The sequence below is a fragment of the Triturus cristatus genome, chromosome 3_2, assembly GCF_964204655.1.
Source record: "Triturus cristatus chromosome 3_2, aTriCri1.1, whole genome shotgun sequence".
Classification (NCBI taxonomy): domain Eukaryota; kingdom Metazoa; phylum Chordata; class Amphibia; order Caudata; family Salamandridae; genus Triturus; species Triturus cristatus.
In genome coordinates this window covers 609,267,961-609,285,235 of record NC_140584.1, presented here as the reverse complement: position 1 = coordinate 609,285,235, position 17,275 = coordinate 609,267,961, and the positions used below count along the sequence as shown (strand labels likewise).

Below are 17,275 nucleotides of genomic sequence, written 5' to 3'. Positions count from 1 at the left end.
TATTAAAGAGATATGCCGAATTGCAAGCCACTAGTGTTCTGTATTTTGTAAACCCACCTATAAGTACATAGGCTAGTCCACAAAATAAAAATTAATTTGGTAAAAGTCTGTGCATGAATTGTGAATTGTGTCCCCCTTTTACCAAATGCATTCTTCATACATGAGAACCGGACATTTTAAGAATCTCTGGCGGATTTAAGGATGAGACTTGAGACTCTAGACCTGTATTTTTGACTGAGCCCTGTAACTCAGCGCCTGAATACCCTCATGGGTGACAAGTAGCGCCATACAAATACTGATTGATTGAATGGCTGATTGATTGATTCATAGTGCATAACATTTTGTGACTTCTAAATAATGAATCAGCATTATGCGCTATTTAGAAATAGAAAACATTACTTTTTGTGAATGACGCTTTATATTCCCATAAATACATCGTATATCTCCTTCCCAATATCACTCTCAAGGAAATTTGGGAAACGGCATGCGTTCCAGATTGAGTCGCAATTACTTAGGATTTAAGTGAACGTGCATATATTTCACTTTTCTGTATTGTACAATTATATTTTGTATGAATCTATGCAAAGCATATTGGTAAGAAATCAGATATGGCTTTTCATCAGCCCTCTTTCACCTAAAAGTGGGGTTGGATTCTCATTCTTCTTAAAGATGGCATTAAAAACATTTCCTGACATTGATGACTATGAAGATCCTACTGCAGTTCTTTGTACATTGGGTGGTAAGTCTCTCTACCTCTTTGCACATAGGGTATAATGTCTCCATACAACCGTTCCCCACCAGCCCCCCAACTGAGGTTACACCTGTCTTTAGGTCTGGCTACCGACAGCTTATGCTGTGTGCCTGACCTAAGGCCATCAACTCATGATAACACAAACAGAAACATATAGCAGGGGTTTGAAGTCAGCCTTCTGCAATCATGGTCTTGTTTGATGGAAGCCTCATCCGCCATTGTTTCTCTGATGTGCCCTTCACATTTTTAATCCACCCATGTAATTTCGCAGCTGTGCACATTTTCGCTTTTTCATTTTGCATTGGTGATAGGAGGCAAAGTAGTCCTTTCTCAAACAGCATAGACAGTGCAGTGCTTCCTGCCTGCACATCCCTGGCTCTCTCACAGAGGCGAGGGAGGAGATGCGGTCTCATATAAGAAGTTATAATTGTCGTTATTTGTGTTGATTATCCATGCATATATTTGTTGGTACATTCTGGTTGTTGTGATTGCATGGAAGTGTACAGTGTCTTCTAATGTGTGTGCACATATGTGTTGGCTGCATGAAAACGTATGTGGATTGCCTGTATATCTGTTGACTCTCTATAGATGTGTACGTGTGTGTACACGATTGCGTGAACGTGTACACTCCATCTCTGGTCTTGGATTGTGTGTGTATGTTGTAGCTGCATGCGAGTGTGCACTGTATGGCTTCCTTGCTGTGTGTGTGTGCGCGCATAGCTGGTGCATCTGTGCGACTGTACACATCCTGGCAGGTAGAGCCTGTATGCTCATGTACACACCTTGCCACTTTATTGATTATGTTAATAGCAATGTGTTAGCTACCCTCCTATCTGAACATGTGTATGAAAAGCGTATGTAAACAAATGCACATTTATGTTAAGTGTGAATTAAGGGCATGTGGTTATGCATGTGTGTCTGATTTTTATTGATATTGAATGAATAAACAGGAAAGTACATTATTAGATGAATGTTTACACACTACAATATAAAAGAGACATGCATGTGTTAATGGACATGCGCATTCCACTGTATGTGACGGCTCTGTGCATAAATTAGCAGTTCCCACAGTCTTTGAGTGAGGGTGTGTATGTGAGTTTGTCTGAAAGGGCGCCATTCATGATTCATTAACTGTTGTAGGAGTCGAAAAACGAACATTGCCAAAACCAAAAGGGTTGGATTTAGTGTGCGCACACGTGCAAACAGCACGTGGCCATGCTTGTGTTTGCTTGTGTAAGCACATTAACGCGAGACCTATTACCTTTTCACATGCATAATTTTCTTCTTGTAATAGGAAGGAACTGGCTGGGTAGGGTACATTTTCTGCTTACCAAGGGGTTCGGTTCCCAGACATCACAGTGCCTCCGCCAGACAGGAAATATTGTAATAACAGGACAGTATTTGTTTCTCCAGCCTGATGACGTTTATGAAGCCCAGGGGTCAAGCACCTGTCTCGTACTTAGAGCTGCATCAGTAATGTGGCCCCTTGGATATAAGATAGTTTGACCAATAGTGAAAGTTTGAGATTTCACAACAGACTGTGCCCTTTGTTAGACAGGTAGGTGGCGAGTTGGGGCAGAGTCAATTAGAAGTCAGATTCTGCCAGTTATGCAACTAACTCTGCCCAAGTCCAGCCTTCCTTTCAGATAACCGTGCCTGTGGTGAAAGTGTCGGCTTTCCGAAATGGGCAGTCCGCTTTCCTCCCTGACAACAATAATGGTTGGCAAAAGCCTTGAAGCGGTGGAGGGTGGACTTCAACACTTCTTGGGTTTGCGAATTTTTTAAAAGACATAACTGCAAGGGAAACTGATGCTTCAAGGCATGAGCAGATTCACACTTAGGCCTAGAAGTAACGGAATATGTGACGTTACAACGCGATCAAAATGATCGCGAAACATTACATCGTAGTTTTTACAACGCAAGTCGTTACAACGACTTGCGTTGGACGACGCTGGATTTAGGAATAGTATGATTTACTATTCCAACACCAGTCTATGTACAGTAGGGAAGGTGTTGGAATAGTAAACCATACTATTCCTAAGGTTAGAGCGCCATCCAGCGCAAGTCGTTGTAACGACTTGCGTTGTATTACCCGCAATGTAAAAGCATTGCGATGCAATGCCCGCGTGGTAATGAATGTTTCCCGAAGAAGCATCACGTGGGACACAGAACTCATAGCTGGAAATCTCTCATGATATTTCTATGTTCAGAGAGCGATCAGGAGTTACCCAACTAGAGCATCACAAGAGAGCAGAGGTGCTTTGACAGACAAAGGCATTTTATAAGGCACTACCTGTCTGACGAGAGACAGGGTTGCAGGTGGTCTCTTGGTTGGCACTTCCTGCCACAGGTAATCAAAGATATCGCAAAATAAGCACCATCGTGTGAGGTGAAATCATGCACCAAGGAAAAGATGAGGAGACCAGGGGTGCGCAGAACTCATGGAGTTACATAAAAACTCTGCGAGTTCCTCCACTGGGTGGACAATATGCACGTCGGGCTGCTCTCACTGCAATTTAGAGGCAGTAGCATGAGCAGTGCTGAAAAGTGAGTGCAAACGACACCAAGAGCGCACGGCCATTCGAGTCAATTTTACTGCAGGTGCTCGAGTAGAAAATAGCCTCAATCTGCAGCAAATGTACTCGTGAAGCAACCCTTTGACCGTGACCACTCACGACCGCCTGCGTTCGCAAATTGCACTAGGGACACTAAACCTACTCGCCAGCTAGTATTTCTGGGGCCTCACAGGAAAAAAAATACCACCATTCAGCGACTGGTGGAATTTGGCCAGAACTATGCATTAGAAGAGTAATGCAGAGGCGCCAAATTCTGCCAATTCCACGGGTGGAATGAAACACTGTGCCCACCCCCAGAGGACGCGCATTTATAGTTGACTCATAATGAGAGACCATCACTGATCTAGCACAAGCCACCTAGGGCTAGATGTACAAATAATTTTACCAGCCGCAATTGACCCATCAGGCCGTTTGCAACTGGTAAAATGCATTTAGCCATGTACAGAAGGCAAAATGCGACTCTGTTACAGAAGCGCATTTTGCTTTTGCGGTTCAGTATTAGGAAGGAACGCATTTTGGGCGTCCCTTCCTAATACTAAGTAGCACTGATAAGAAGTTTTGTGTGGGAAAGCGGTCGCAAAACATTCGCAGTTACCACTAACTTCAAGTTGGTGGTAACCCATTCGCAAATGGGAAAGTGTCCCCAACTGAATGTGGGCGCCAACTTTTTAAAAGAGCAGACAGTGGTCCCACGGACCACTACAAAATCTTCAAAAATGAGAAGGTAGCTTTTCGTTTTACCGGCAGTTCACCTAAGAACTAAGTTTACCTGTGTCAATCATATACTGAAGTGTCTAAGTAATTGCCTACAAATCTCAACTGCCGGGCCCAGGCTGACGGCCTTGAGGGTAAAATTGATCTTGGCTCTCAACTAAGGCTCTCAACTAAGGCCACAAGTCCTTTCCTGGTGCCATCAACAGATTCCTAATGGATTCTCAGATAAAGGCATATAAGAAAGCCCCTCTGCAAGCCAGAAGAACGGGGCAGAGACTGGGGTTGGGCCCAGGGAGCCCAGACCTTGTTTGTCAAGGGGACTTGATGAAGTATTATCTCAGGGTCCTGCGGGCCCCAGAGACCTTCCTCAAACACCACCTGAAAACGATCTTTGAGGAGGGCTTTCCTTTGCAAACATGGCTAGCAAGGGCAATTACTGGAGATCAGGGCAGCCAGCATGCATACCCAAGAAATTACATTCTCAGCCTGGAACAAAGCTGTGAACAGGCAGGTGATAATCTTGTTTGAACAGGACATCGAAAACTTTGTGCCAGCCCCACTACTGAGATATTGGATGCACCTTACACCCTGGGGAAAGCACAGCTCTATTTTCAACATGCACTTTCAGCCTAGGCTTGCAGGAAAATTCTCTATATGAGGCTCATCGCTTTGCCAATCTCAGACTTTAATCCTACCTGGGTCCATCGAGAGGAGGCAATCTCATGCGGGCTATGCAACTGCCACATAGAATCCTGGCTTCATTTGCTGTGTTGCTGCCCCTTCTCCCTTTGTTTTGGTCTAACGGTGTCAAAAGCTGCAAGGAGGCCTCGGACCAATGCTTCTCATGCCTAATACCCTAGCCAGACTGAGGAAATTTACGAACTCTATTCAACTTTCACTCACTGAAGCCGCTGCAGGATGACATTAGCTCCTGGCTGTACACCATATGATCGGCACTCAGTTTTCAGGAGAGCACTCAACTAGCATTCTCAACTTCAAGGGCTATACGCAGTGCTCCCCAAGGCCATGAGGCCCCGCGCTCTCCATCTTGCCAGCCGCGCCGCTACCAGCCTCTGCCACCATCTTAGCGATTATCGCCTACTGGGGATTTGCCGTCGATCCCGTTTAGATTAAAATATTCTGACATGCCCATCTGCTAAGCAGCCTGAACCCCAAGCAGCAAAAATCCCCACCAGCTTTCACTCTGCACTTTATTCGACTCCTTCCACAATCCTCAATGCTCCCATTCATGCTCAAAGGTGCTAAAACCATCTGAACTAATTTTTACCTTATTTAAAAAAAATTTTTTTTACTTGGTTTAGAGGGCGTCACGACCCTATTTGTGAAATATTATTGACAACATTCTTTTACAAGTTTTATTAGCAATGTGCCGGTTGTACTCACTGTCATTTTCTTTTACATGTAATTGCAAACATACAGTTTTTAGACATGTAATGATTTTAATTAATCGAAGAAGAATACATTACTTACAGTCACACTGAAGCAGTATTTTGCGAAAAGGTGCAATCCACAAATATGTACCACTTTCTTTTTACGGTACTGGGGCCTATTTTTGATCCCAATCCAACCCTGTTATGTCAAGCGAGTGCAAATAGTCGTGATCCAGAAAATAAGCCCTCCATTTTTTAGGTATACCATTTAAATAGAAGTTTTAAAAAAATAGTTTCTTTATATATGTGGTATTTTTATGGCATAAACATACACAAAGGCAGCAGTGGAGCACGGTATAGGCTCAGTAAGTAATTACAAGTTTGAAATGTTAGGGGGGAAAAAACGGCTGACAATGTTATCTAAGATGTTAGTTTGGATTGAATGTCTTTTAATGGTGAAAATAGAGATTCACTTTTTACAGAATAAAAAAGCTAATATTTTGCTGAAAAAAACCCCAAATATTGTCATGTTTGTGCAACTTAAACCAAATTTTGTAGGAAAAGAAAACGTCCAAAGATGCGAAGTTTGAGAAATCAAAGCATCTTTAATAAGCGAGAGACACCAGCACCTAAGGATCTTGTTGTGCTTTTTACCATCAATATATATCAACTTATGGATGCCTGTGGGAGTGAAGGCGGCATCTCACATTTGTTTTAAGGTGTAATTACCAGGACTCTACATGATGGTGATGTACTCAGAACATACTTTTTAGGTCTCGTGCCTAGCGTTGCAGTCTGCAGCCATGCTCGCGCCGAGCGAGACCTCATGTAGGGGGTTCAGAAAGCTGAGCAAACGCTCGTGCGTGGGCTTTTGCTTTCGCCGGCTGCCATTGGCTTTTGCGTGCTTTTTAAAAAAAAAGCCAGCACGCAATTGGGCAAAGGTGGGTGCATGCCCCGCCTTTGCTCCGCCCTTTCCCATTCGTGTCTGTTATGTGCAGCAGCGCGTGTTGTCATCGCTGCCGTGCTCCCTCACCCCCTGCTCCTCTGTGGTGCACGCACACTACTGGTTTCGATTCCGTGCTTGTTTCATTAGCCATCTGTGGAGTGAAGGGGGAATGGGAACTGACTTGTTCTGTTTCCTCTTCATGTTCCGAACAAACACATTGAGAACACCGTCTGCCAGGGAAGTGAAACCTCGTACTGGAGGCGACCCAACAAAACATGTGCTGGGAATGGGATATTAACGCTACATACTGGCTGACAGTTTAGCGAGGAAACCTGCGGTTAGAACGAAGTCAAGCCTTTCCGTCACATAGAGACAGTGTGCTAGTCCTTGGGGGGTCAGAAGACAGTGACACACGTGAAGGATTTGTATTCTGGTATGTATACGATACAAAGGTAGGGTCAGACTAAGTGTACTTTGATTCATTCAAGCCACACCAGCTGCCCGAGAACCATCCGATCTTTTACTTTCATCGTAAGTATGTCATTTTCTGCTGCACTTCGCCCTTTCACCCTCCGCTTCCCTTTTTGCTTCTCAGCTTGATCCGAGGCTGTATTCCTCGTCTATGTAATTCTCCTCCATGATAGCGTCTGTTGGGGGTTTCGCAGTCGCCACTCCCGGTCCCTTGCAGCGTTTGGCATGATCCAGTGCAATGTAAATGAAGTAAAGTTCCCTGGCGTCAAAAGACAGAATCAGCCCATCTACGAGTTAGGCTTATCGACCAAGCTGCGTCCTTTCACGTGCATTTTCAGTGTTTACGTTTGTGATAATGATTATCGGAACTGCATTTTCTCGGTTGTTTAAAAAATCTATTTAATTTTGGGAAAAATATGCTGGATACAAATTTATAAAGGAAGATACATACATTAGGGGAGCTGTCAGGTTGTTTTCGTCCTTCCTTGGAATGTTTACGGTTCCCACCTAGCTAGTAATTTACCAGCCTGACGTGGATTTTCATGTCCTGGCCGGTTAAAAAAGACAGCAAAAACTTAGAAAACGTAAACAAAAAAGTAAATTCAAGGAAGAATTCCCTTCAGAATGTTTCTGTTGGGTTATGTGTAGTGAAGGGATGTTGGACACAAAAATCAGGTAAGTAGCGGATTATTGAAAGCGACTCGGGCACCTGAACCGCCTCCCCCTTCAAACTGCCCATAAACATTCTACTCCAACACATCTCAATCCCTAGAATGTATGCCTAATACCTTAACGTACTATACACTACAACATCCCTCCACTCCCCATGGTTAATCAAACTTTAGCCGAAATATCACGTAACGAACGCATATAAACAAAGGTATGTGGCCATACAAGATTAAGACTTAATGATCAAACACACCCCTTCTACCTCCGTCAAAGCATCGAACAACGCTCACCGTGCGCCTTTATCTATTTACTTTTTGACGGCGTCTGTATGCTTATTTGTCTTGCCTTGCCCCATAAGCAGCACGGCCCAACCTTTCAACACAGCATCAAGCAGCATTTGCTGTGTGCCTTTATTTATTTATTAACGGCGCTTGTATGAATTTTTTTTCCTGACTTGCCTGTAAAGCACACCCCTCCCACCTCCGAAACAGCATTGTGCAGCGCTCGCAGTCCACCTTTATTTATTTATTAACAACATCCGTATTCTTTTTTTTTTGCCTTGCCTCAAAATTAGATCCCTCCAACCTACCACACAGTATCGAACAGCGCTCACAGTACACCTTTATTTATCAATTGACTGCGCAGATATGTCTTTTCAGTTTTTGCCTTGCCTCAAAAGCACACCCCTCCCACCTCCGACACAGCATGGTCGTGCAAAGCGCCGCTTTCACTTTTTATTCGTCTGCTTGCAGTGTTATTTGTGGAATTTCCTCCAAAGCAGACCACCCCCACCTCTCAACACAGCATGGCAGCGCGCCTTTATTTATTAACAGCTCACTTTTACTAAACATTTGCATGTAAATAGCATTACCTGTTTCGTTACTGCAGTGCAAAAAAAAGTAAGTTAAAAACATTAACATTTACAATGCCAATAGCTCAAACTTTCACAAATGCGAGACCTATTGCATTGCAAATGCTTGTTGCTGTTGTCACCACTGAAAAGCTTGTCAAATGAGAGCAAAAAATGTTAGCTAAAAAGTCACATGTGGAGTAGAAAAAAGGAGGCAGTAACATTGCGAAGAAACGTTTCCACTAAAATATGAAAGGGGTGGGAACAAGGTGTCAGGAGAGCTAGGTATGAATTGGACATTTTTAAAGCTCCTCATCAGCATTGCTGTGGCTTTAGGGTGCTGAAAGCCCATCAGGCACATGGGAATAACAGCATATCTTGCTATGAGGGTAACAACACGTTTTGTATGAGCAATGGGGGGTTAAAGCGGCTTGTGGAAAATAAAATCCATGTCAGGCGGCTTGAGTCAGCACCAACTCGTCCCAGCTACACTTTCTCTACTTTATCATGAAAATCAGATTGTCCAGGATTTTAAAAAGTTCTGAAAACGCATCTTTTTTGGCTGGCCTTTAGAATAGTTTAAAGACGACTTCTTCCCAAGCAGAGGACAATGGCTTGCCGAGGGGCTGTCTCTGCTGACATTGTTCTCCCCTCACTTTCTTATTCAATTCCCTACCCTGCAGAGTTCTGAAGCAGCTTTGGGGCTACAATAGTGTATTAAAAAATGGTATAAAAGGATGGATGTACATGAGCTGAACTGTACAGGGTGTGGAAGACTGAAGCAAGCAAAACACGGGCCTGTCTCATGGCATGTCCCAAGTAGACGTAGGCAATTTTACATTACACTGGTGTAATTTGCTTAGTTAGGGAATTTTTTGTTATGCTTGTTACGTAAAATTCCTGGAATTTCACCATTATACCACGTAATTACCTGCTACTTGCTGTACACATTTACTGCAAATGTGCCATCCTTGGTAAAAAAATTGCATATATTCAAATATTAAGGGACTTAATACAATGTCGATCAGAAAGCATTCCGACCGACTCCTTGTGGGAATCGTTTCTGACTGACTCGGGGTCGGGGATTCTGACCGACTGACTACAATGTTTCCGAACACCGTTCGATCAGACTACCATTGACTTCAATGGGAGCCTGTGTTTTGACCGGCAACACAGACTCCCATTGAAAAAAGGGATGGTTGCGGAAAACTTTGCACCTTGTGGCAGGCACCCCATGGTGCCGGCCACACTGTGAATAGTTGTAAAGAGGGGTCACATGGGTACCCCCAAGGTCCCAACCAGAGGCCTCAGGTTGAAGGGGGGCATGCTACGGGTCCCCAAAGTCAGTTTCCGACAGCTGTTTCGTGTCAGATGGACCGATTCAGAAAGGTTGTCCTAATCCGACATTGTAATATGTTGGTCGGAAATGCGGTCCATAGACCTGAACAAATCAGCTCTGACCAACTTGAAGTGTCCGAATGCCGGTCGTAACAGAGTCAAAAAGACCAAATGGTTACCTTTCCATCAAAATCGGTCAGTTGGAAATGTTTCCAAGTCGGTCGGAAACATAGGTTCCGACACGCAGTTGGAAAATCCAAATGCCGTTCGGAGCCTTTCAGACCGACATCGTAATCAGCACATAAGGGCTTTGAGTCATTCCTCTTCATTAGTGAGTCTGGTTAAGTACTGTCAGTCACATTTTTCTCCACTTCAGCCATAGGCTCTTTTGTACTGTGAGTGACAGCATTTTCTTGCTCACAGGTACACTTTAAAAAAGTGGGCTTCAGATCTAGTGCTGGTATGCCAACTTTTTTCAGTTTTATATCTTTTTTTTAGCCATACTTTTGTTTTTGAATGTCTTTTTAAAATATGTCTTCAGGTTACAGTAATTCAAAGCCAATAGCATACATGCCAATAGATCTGATTCAGGCAGGAGACTACCGATTTTTCAAGCCAGAAATGGCTTTATTTTAGCTGTTTCCCACCTGAAATTGCGTTTTCTACAATAGAAGTCAATGGGGAATTTTCATTCTCTCGATTTTTTATTTTAAATCTCCCACGTCCATGTATGCAATAATATATTTTGTTTTTACAAGTAAGAATTATATTTTGCTCAGATGTGTATTAAAACTAAGAAAGGGTTTCTTTACTTCTTGTGAATTGACTTGCCTGCTAGGGACAGCCCTTTACTGTGTTTGATTAAGATTAAATGCGAAAGTTCATTTTTAAAATTTTTAGATTTGTATTGCAGGTATTAGGCAGCCATGTTTAGGCGACAGCATGTTATCTTTTTTTCTTCTTTCTATTTTGTGGCTTATGCTTGAAGTAATAATTAAAATCCCAGAAAGGCGACCTGTTCTTCAAGCCCGGAGAACTCCTTTCCGATGGGACAGGCAAGACCCTCGCACCTGTGTGTCTCACTTCTTCAGCGCCGGCCCTTGCGTGTTTTTTGTGATGTGTCAAGTGTTGTCTATGTCTTACTCTTCTTTTTATATCTGCCCCGCGGTACTTTTCGTTCTCCAGATACTCCTTCCCCACCCCCGTCAAAAGTTTCCCTTGGTACTTACCTGTCTCCTTTTGCCCTTCTACTAGCAGTAAGATCGGCCTGAAGGACCGGCTCCGGATGAGCAGCTCGCAGAGGCAGGGGATTCGCGGGAAGCAGTACCTAGCCCCAAATGTGCGCCACTCCCCCACCGCCGAGAACATGACCGAGGCCACCAACTCCACCAAGGTGCAGAAGAGCTGGAGCTTCAATGACCGGACCCGATTCCGAGCATCGCTTCGGCTCAAGTCCCGGCCGCAAGCGGATGGTGAGGCATGCAAGGGAGAGATGCAAGGGAGAGGTTACAATATGCCTGTTCAGACATGGCGCCATGCACCCATTTAATACCAAAACTGATAGGTCCAGTGCATGAATTAATCCCAGCCAATTATAAACTCTGGGTTTCATTGGGTGCCTATATTTTTTTTGCTTACCTAGACCACTCCAGACAGAGATGAATTATATGCAAATCAGTGTAGTCCACAACCTAAAAAGGACAGTCCAGCTCCCGAAGGTCTGTATCATATCCTCTCAGTACAGAAAATGACTGCCCCTGACATGTTGTAACCCTGGGGGCCCTCGTGGGGCAGCATCTGCAGCACTACAATTGTTCCATAAGGGCACATCGAAAGGTTCTCCATCTAAAAAACACCTACCTGTAGGCCGAGGATAGGCTCTGGAAAAGAGGAGAGCCCGGTACATATTTAGCCCTCTTTTGCTCGAATTGTTATACACAGATTTGTTATTCCAGTGAGTGTTAATGTTAGCCCACTAGCTCTGCACTTGGAAGTCTGCCTTAGCTCTCTCAGCCACTGGGTGTTTACCTCTTGATGGCCTACTAGGAAAAAGACTTGAATTTGAATTTGAATTTGTATTACATTTGCATAGTTACTTAAAACCATTGCAATACAAATTTCAGATAATACAATAAAATCATGATAAGATAACAATTACATATTTGCAAAAATTCATGTGTTCTTAAAAAAGTTAAAACAGTTAAATTGCTATTAGATAAAAATAGCTTTGTTCTTCATACACATAGTTCTCGATGTAAATTATGCATTCTGCCCGGCTTCACTACTCTCTGGGCAGGGCTATTACCGAAAAGGAGACGTTATTGAGAACCCATTCCAAGTGCTTGTATGTACTAGGAGAAAGACAGAACGCCAGGAACTAGATTACATTTCACATTTCACAAGTCTGCGCAATGGCACTATGACGTATGATACTGTCAGCCATCCCTGCCTTTTCAGTCAACAGCGTGTTGCATTGTAGGGCTTGTAGTTTTGCTTTTAAAATAGTCATTATGCGCTCATAAAAACAGTATGCACAGCGCTGTTGGCTAAAACGCCTGAATTGGCTGAGGGTGTTTTACATGACACAAAGCCACTGCTCAGCTCGGTTTTGAATTGTTACCAAGTCATGAAGTCCATTTAAAAAAACATGCTTTTTTCAGCAGTTAACTATTCTCAAATATTTTGTGAGGGTGCACTCTTTTATTCACCTCATGCACTAAAACAAACATTGGCACTGCAAATCGTTTTGTATTTTATGTATTGGAAATGTATATACCAAGCTATTCAACAAAGAGTTAAGAAGGGGCGGCAGCAGTACAATGTTCCCTAACACAAAGAATGAGTAAGCACAGGTGGCAGCAGCAGGAGGAGCATTGCACGGGTCTCTCCCTGAAACAGAATAGATACAACACGGGAGCTAAGGGACGAGAGGAGTTAAGACTGTTTATTGCTTTCCATAGGCATACGTTAACATACAAGATGTACTACAACCCTAGAAGGAACAGCTAGTCGTGTTAAATTACCATACAATCATGTTCTCACATAAGATGACAAACCATCACTAACCTAGGGGCTAATTATCAAGCACGGCGTTAAAATGATCGCTGCTTTAGCGGCAGAAAACTGCTGCTAAAGTGGTGATAATGGGCTTGATAACATGTCCTTGGGGATTCCAATAGAATCCCATGTTCACACCAGACCCTGGGCTTCTATTGGAATTCTTAACGCCGTTTCTCGATAATATGCCCCCTAGTGTGTTATTTTCATCAATGGGTTCCACACCCAGCACATGGAGGCATCAGTGAGTACTACAGCCCATTGGGTGTATAGACTTCTAGTTATTGGGTCCATAGTTTGGATGAGGTTATGTCTCTTATATCGACATTTATGTTCTCCCTTCGAAAAATGTCCAAACCTTTATTAAAATTGTGTCTTGGTGTCTCCATACCACGAAATAGAACCAGAGTGGCCGAGCAGTGCACCGCGCTGCTCTTTTACATCAACATGCTTCCGCGCTTTCATAAAGCTCCTTTGAAACGAGGCACCTTCCTCGGTCTGAGTATCGAGAATCAAACATTGTGAAACCGTCCCTGGCTCACAGGGAATATTATGCAAGGGCATTCATTCAATTCACAGTTGGTTCATATGATGGGGAACAGCAATGGAACCTCCTCGCCTTCTTAATAAAACACCTTGGGTAGAAACAGTGTCCCGCCTTCACACAACAAGTACAACCAGGGAAGCAACAGTGCAGCCTTTCCCCATCACACACAACTCATGCAGCAGCAGGGAACGCTTGCTTCTACAAGTACAGCACGGCAGTAGCGAAGCAAGCTTTCGTCTCTCACAGAAGCCAGTAAGCACAATCTTCCATTCCCAGCAGCACAGATTCAGCAGGATGACTAGCACAATGTTTAATTGCTTACAGTAAAGACAAGAGTAACATGTGGGTTACAGACAGGTCTACGGAGCGGGTCCTTCACTCACTGAGAGCAGCATATAGGTGGACGAGTGAGGGACTATGCAGTTCTGACAACATTCACACTTAAATGACATTCCTCGTCAGCATCCTCAAAGTCCTGCTGCTGTCAATCGGAAACTTGTTTTTACTGCTCTATCACCTGTCCTCATCATATCCTGCAGTCCAGCAGCTTGCACTTCCTGTAAGTCTGCTGATGAGATTTGAACAGAAAATCCTATGTAGCAGTGTAGACTTGAAATAATGCAATGATAATTTCGTACTCAGATTCTAAAAAAAGTAATGGATTGAGTGCATAAATTAAACTCGGTGAGTACTTATAACTCTGGCCCGCATCCCATGTCATACTTTTACATGCATTTATAGTTACAACCACATGAATGGACACCAGAGGTACAGACCACAACACTGAAATGTTACATTCGCATACTGGTGCATGCTCATGGTCTTAGGTACACACCCAAATACTTGTACTTTCAGCAACAAATACAAAGCCCCCTATAGGCACCTATGCATAGTAGGTACTCGAAGAAATAAGAACATACCCACCAAAGTGGGTAAATAACCCTGTGTAAAATGGTAAATATCCACAGGAACATCCCTCAGGTTGAGATTTTCAAGTAGTATTATTTTACATCCTACTTATGAAAAGGTGAAGTATAATATTTTGCAAAGGAGCAAAAATATATTTCGCTTTTTTTCTATTGTGCAGAACAGATGGGCATTTTAAACAATTTACAATAATCAATGATCAGGAATAAAACAGTTTTTTTTAAAAACATCAAGCGAAATCTAGTAAAATGCTTTGATCAATAACATTTAACAATAGTATTGATATTAATATTGATAGAAAGCAGAAGAGAAAAAAGAATAATGTTCCAAGTAACTTAGGGGCATATTATCAAGGACGGCGTTAACAATTAACGCTGGTTTAGCGGCAGAAAACTGCCGCTAAAACGGCGATAATGGGCTTGATAATATGCTCTATGGAATTCCAATTGAAGCCCATGTTAAATGTGAAGGACGTCTAACATGGGCTTCAATTGGAATTCCATAGAGCATAATATCAAGCCCATTATTGCCTGTCTTGATAATATGCCCCTTAATTTCTAAGGTGCAAAACAGGACTAGATGTTAAAAAATATAGCAGTGATGACCGGAAGCTTGTAATTATTTTTGTTATTATACTTTGCCCCCTGATCCCGGATAAACGTTTTAACCATTTTAAGACAGCCCTGCTACTCCACAGTATCCAAACGTTCTAGCTTAAATAAATAACATGAAAGTGCCGAGAGCTATCGTTTCTGCAGTCGCAGTTTCAATAAAGTGCTAATAGTGCAAAGTGCTTTAATATTGCTTTAATATTGCGAATATAGACATCCTTATGTTATAGATGTTATAATTTACCTTTGCTCACCCATTAAAGATGTATTTTTCCCTTGATTTGTGGACATTCTGCTTGGGCAAAGGACCCTGACGCATGGGTGAATAAAATGCGAAGGACAAGAAGGTTTGAAGAGGCTTACGTCAAAAGAGTTGGGGCAATGCAAAAGTTCACTAAAATTTGGAAATTCTTTGATAGTGATCAATGCATGACCGCCATCTAGCACTTTAGCCCTTGGCACTTTATTCATATAAGAAGTTTAGGACAGGCACGTTAGCAATTTAGTGCGTCAGGGTCCTTTGCCCAAGCAGAATATATTTCGCATTCTTAATGGGACTCTATTCAGGCAAGTAAAAAATAAACTTACAAATATGCATTTTTGTTGACGTTTAAAATTTCTTTGTGCCACTTATTAATTTGTTGTAAAACTGTATTTTTGATTTAAGTCCCTTCGTCGAGCCAGGCAATAACAATCCCAGAGCTCCACCTGGTGGTACGGTGCTGCATACTGCTCTATTCGGGACACATCAGTAAAGCAGTGGTTTGACAGAGAGCAGCCCCCACAGTAACTCTATTTTTTTTTTCTTTTGGTTTAATATAGTTCCTGTTAAAAGTATTCGTCCGATTTTGAAAAGAAGCTCTGGTTATTACGCCACTTTTCTGTCACATTGACATAGATGTGTGCCAGTAGGCATAGGTGCACACGCATCGTTGTATACAAATGCACTGACATACAGCCACCAGCATCTGCCCACAGACAGCAGCGCATACCCACGGACGCACGTGCATGAACACACTCACAGGCTGGTTCTAGATCCAGAGACGTGGCTGTACTCCCACCGGCAGTTATATGACCTCCGGTCCCTATGAATACCTCTACCCCCACGCACACCACCACACTGACGTAGTAACCTGCCCATGAACACGAGTACCTGCTCACAGACAGAGGCGTATCTCAAACACAGCCCATAATACGGAAACACGTTCAGTGTCTGTACATTTGTACAGTTGCACGGGCACAGAGGCGTACATCTGAGCCCATGTATGTGATTATAAGGCCGTTCGATACCCTCACACTTTTACACAGAAACAGATTCCTTGAACGCTTTTCACTTCTCTGAGTTTGATACATTTGTGAAGAAGCAACCTACACAGCCGAAAGTCAGTATGTTCGGAGCGCCCAAGGCCATAACAGAAAATGATGGGGCCCCCCTGCAGACTGTTGTGAGGGCCCCTGAGTCTCCCACATCTCACAGATATTCATTGCTCTTGGGCTCCCTGAAGAGTGGAGCCACCCCTTCCCCCCCCCCCCCACAGAGTCTGCAGAGGCATGCATCACGTCCCTGGGCCTATTAATTTAGAGCAGCTGGCGATCATCAGAAACTATATCACAGGCAGGGGTGTAGCTTCCATTGGTGCCGCAGGTGCAGTGGCACCGGAGCCGAGAGGCAATAGGGCCTTGATTATTGCTGTATTTCACAGCACCAGGCAGTCCATTTCCTTCCTTGCACTAGGCCCCATGAAATACTGACTACACTTCTCCCCGCATTGCGTTACTGTCCCCGGGATGTGTTCCATGGGTGGTGTGTGTGTCTCTTGCTACACCTATGGATTTTGGCGCATTCCCAGATTTACCATAAGCGGAAAAATTGGGAATGCACCATATGCAAACACAGAAAGATGAAAATGTCTCAGCGGATTGTTTTTGTGCAAGAAGGTGTCCCTTCTTGTAAAACAACAATCTTGCTTACAACACAGGCACCCTTGCACCATGGGGCAAGAGGACCTGCATTGGCACTATTCAGCACATTGTGTACCAGCGCTCGGAAAAGGCAGGAATGCGCTGTATTATGTAAAATACAACGCACACCTGCCCTGTCACACAGCACAATGCAGTAAGGTAACTTGCTGCGCGACATATTGATAAATATGCCCCCGAGTCTTTTTCCTAAAATCCAAGCAATTTGTATCTACTGTGTTGCTGCCTACAGTATGCCAATGTCCTGCTATTTTAGCCCATGAAACATTTGCATCAGAAAAGTGAACTTAAAATAGATGAGCTGGTTCACTCAGGATCCCCCTTTAGTCATGGAGATCCCCTGGCGTTGTTGCTGTTTCCGTGTTAGCCACAGGATCGCATCTTCTCTAGGGAGAGGGATAATAACCATTTCTTTCCCTGGAAGGATATTCTAACGCTTGTTTTCTG

General features: G+C 43.4%; 1 protein-coding gene across 2 annotated transcripts in view; it reads left to right on the top strand.

Annotated features, from left to right (window-relative positions):
• The window catches only part of KCNQ4 (potassium voltage-gated channel subfamily Q member 4), an 821,604-nt gene that overhangs the window by 742,799 nt on the left and 61,530 nt on the right, over window positions 1-17,275 (top strand). For both annotated transcript variants that reach the window (XM_085648482.1, XM_085648483.1), the window contains one exon: window positions 10,961-11,178. In XM_085648482.1, coding sequence (XP_085504608.1) covers window positions 10,961-11,178 — 218 coding nt within the window. The remainder of the gene's footprint in view (window positions 1-10,960; window positions 11,179-17,275) is intronic.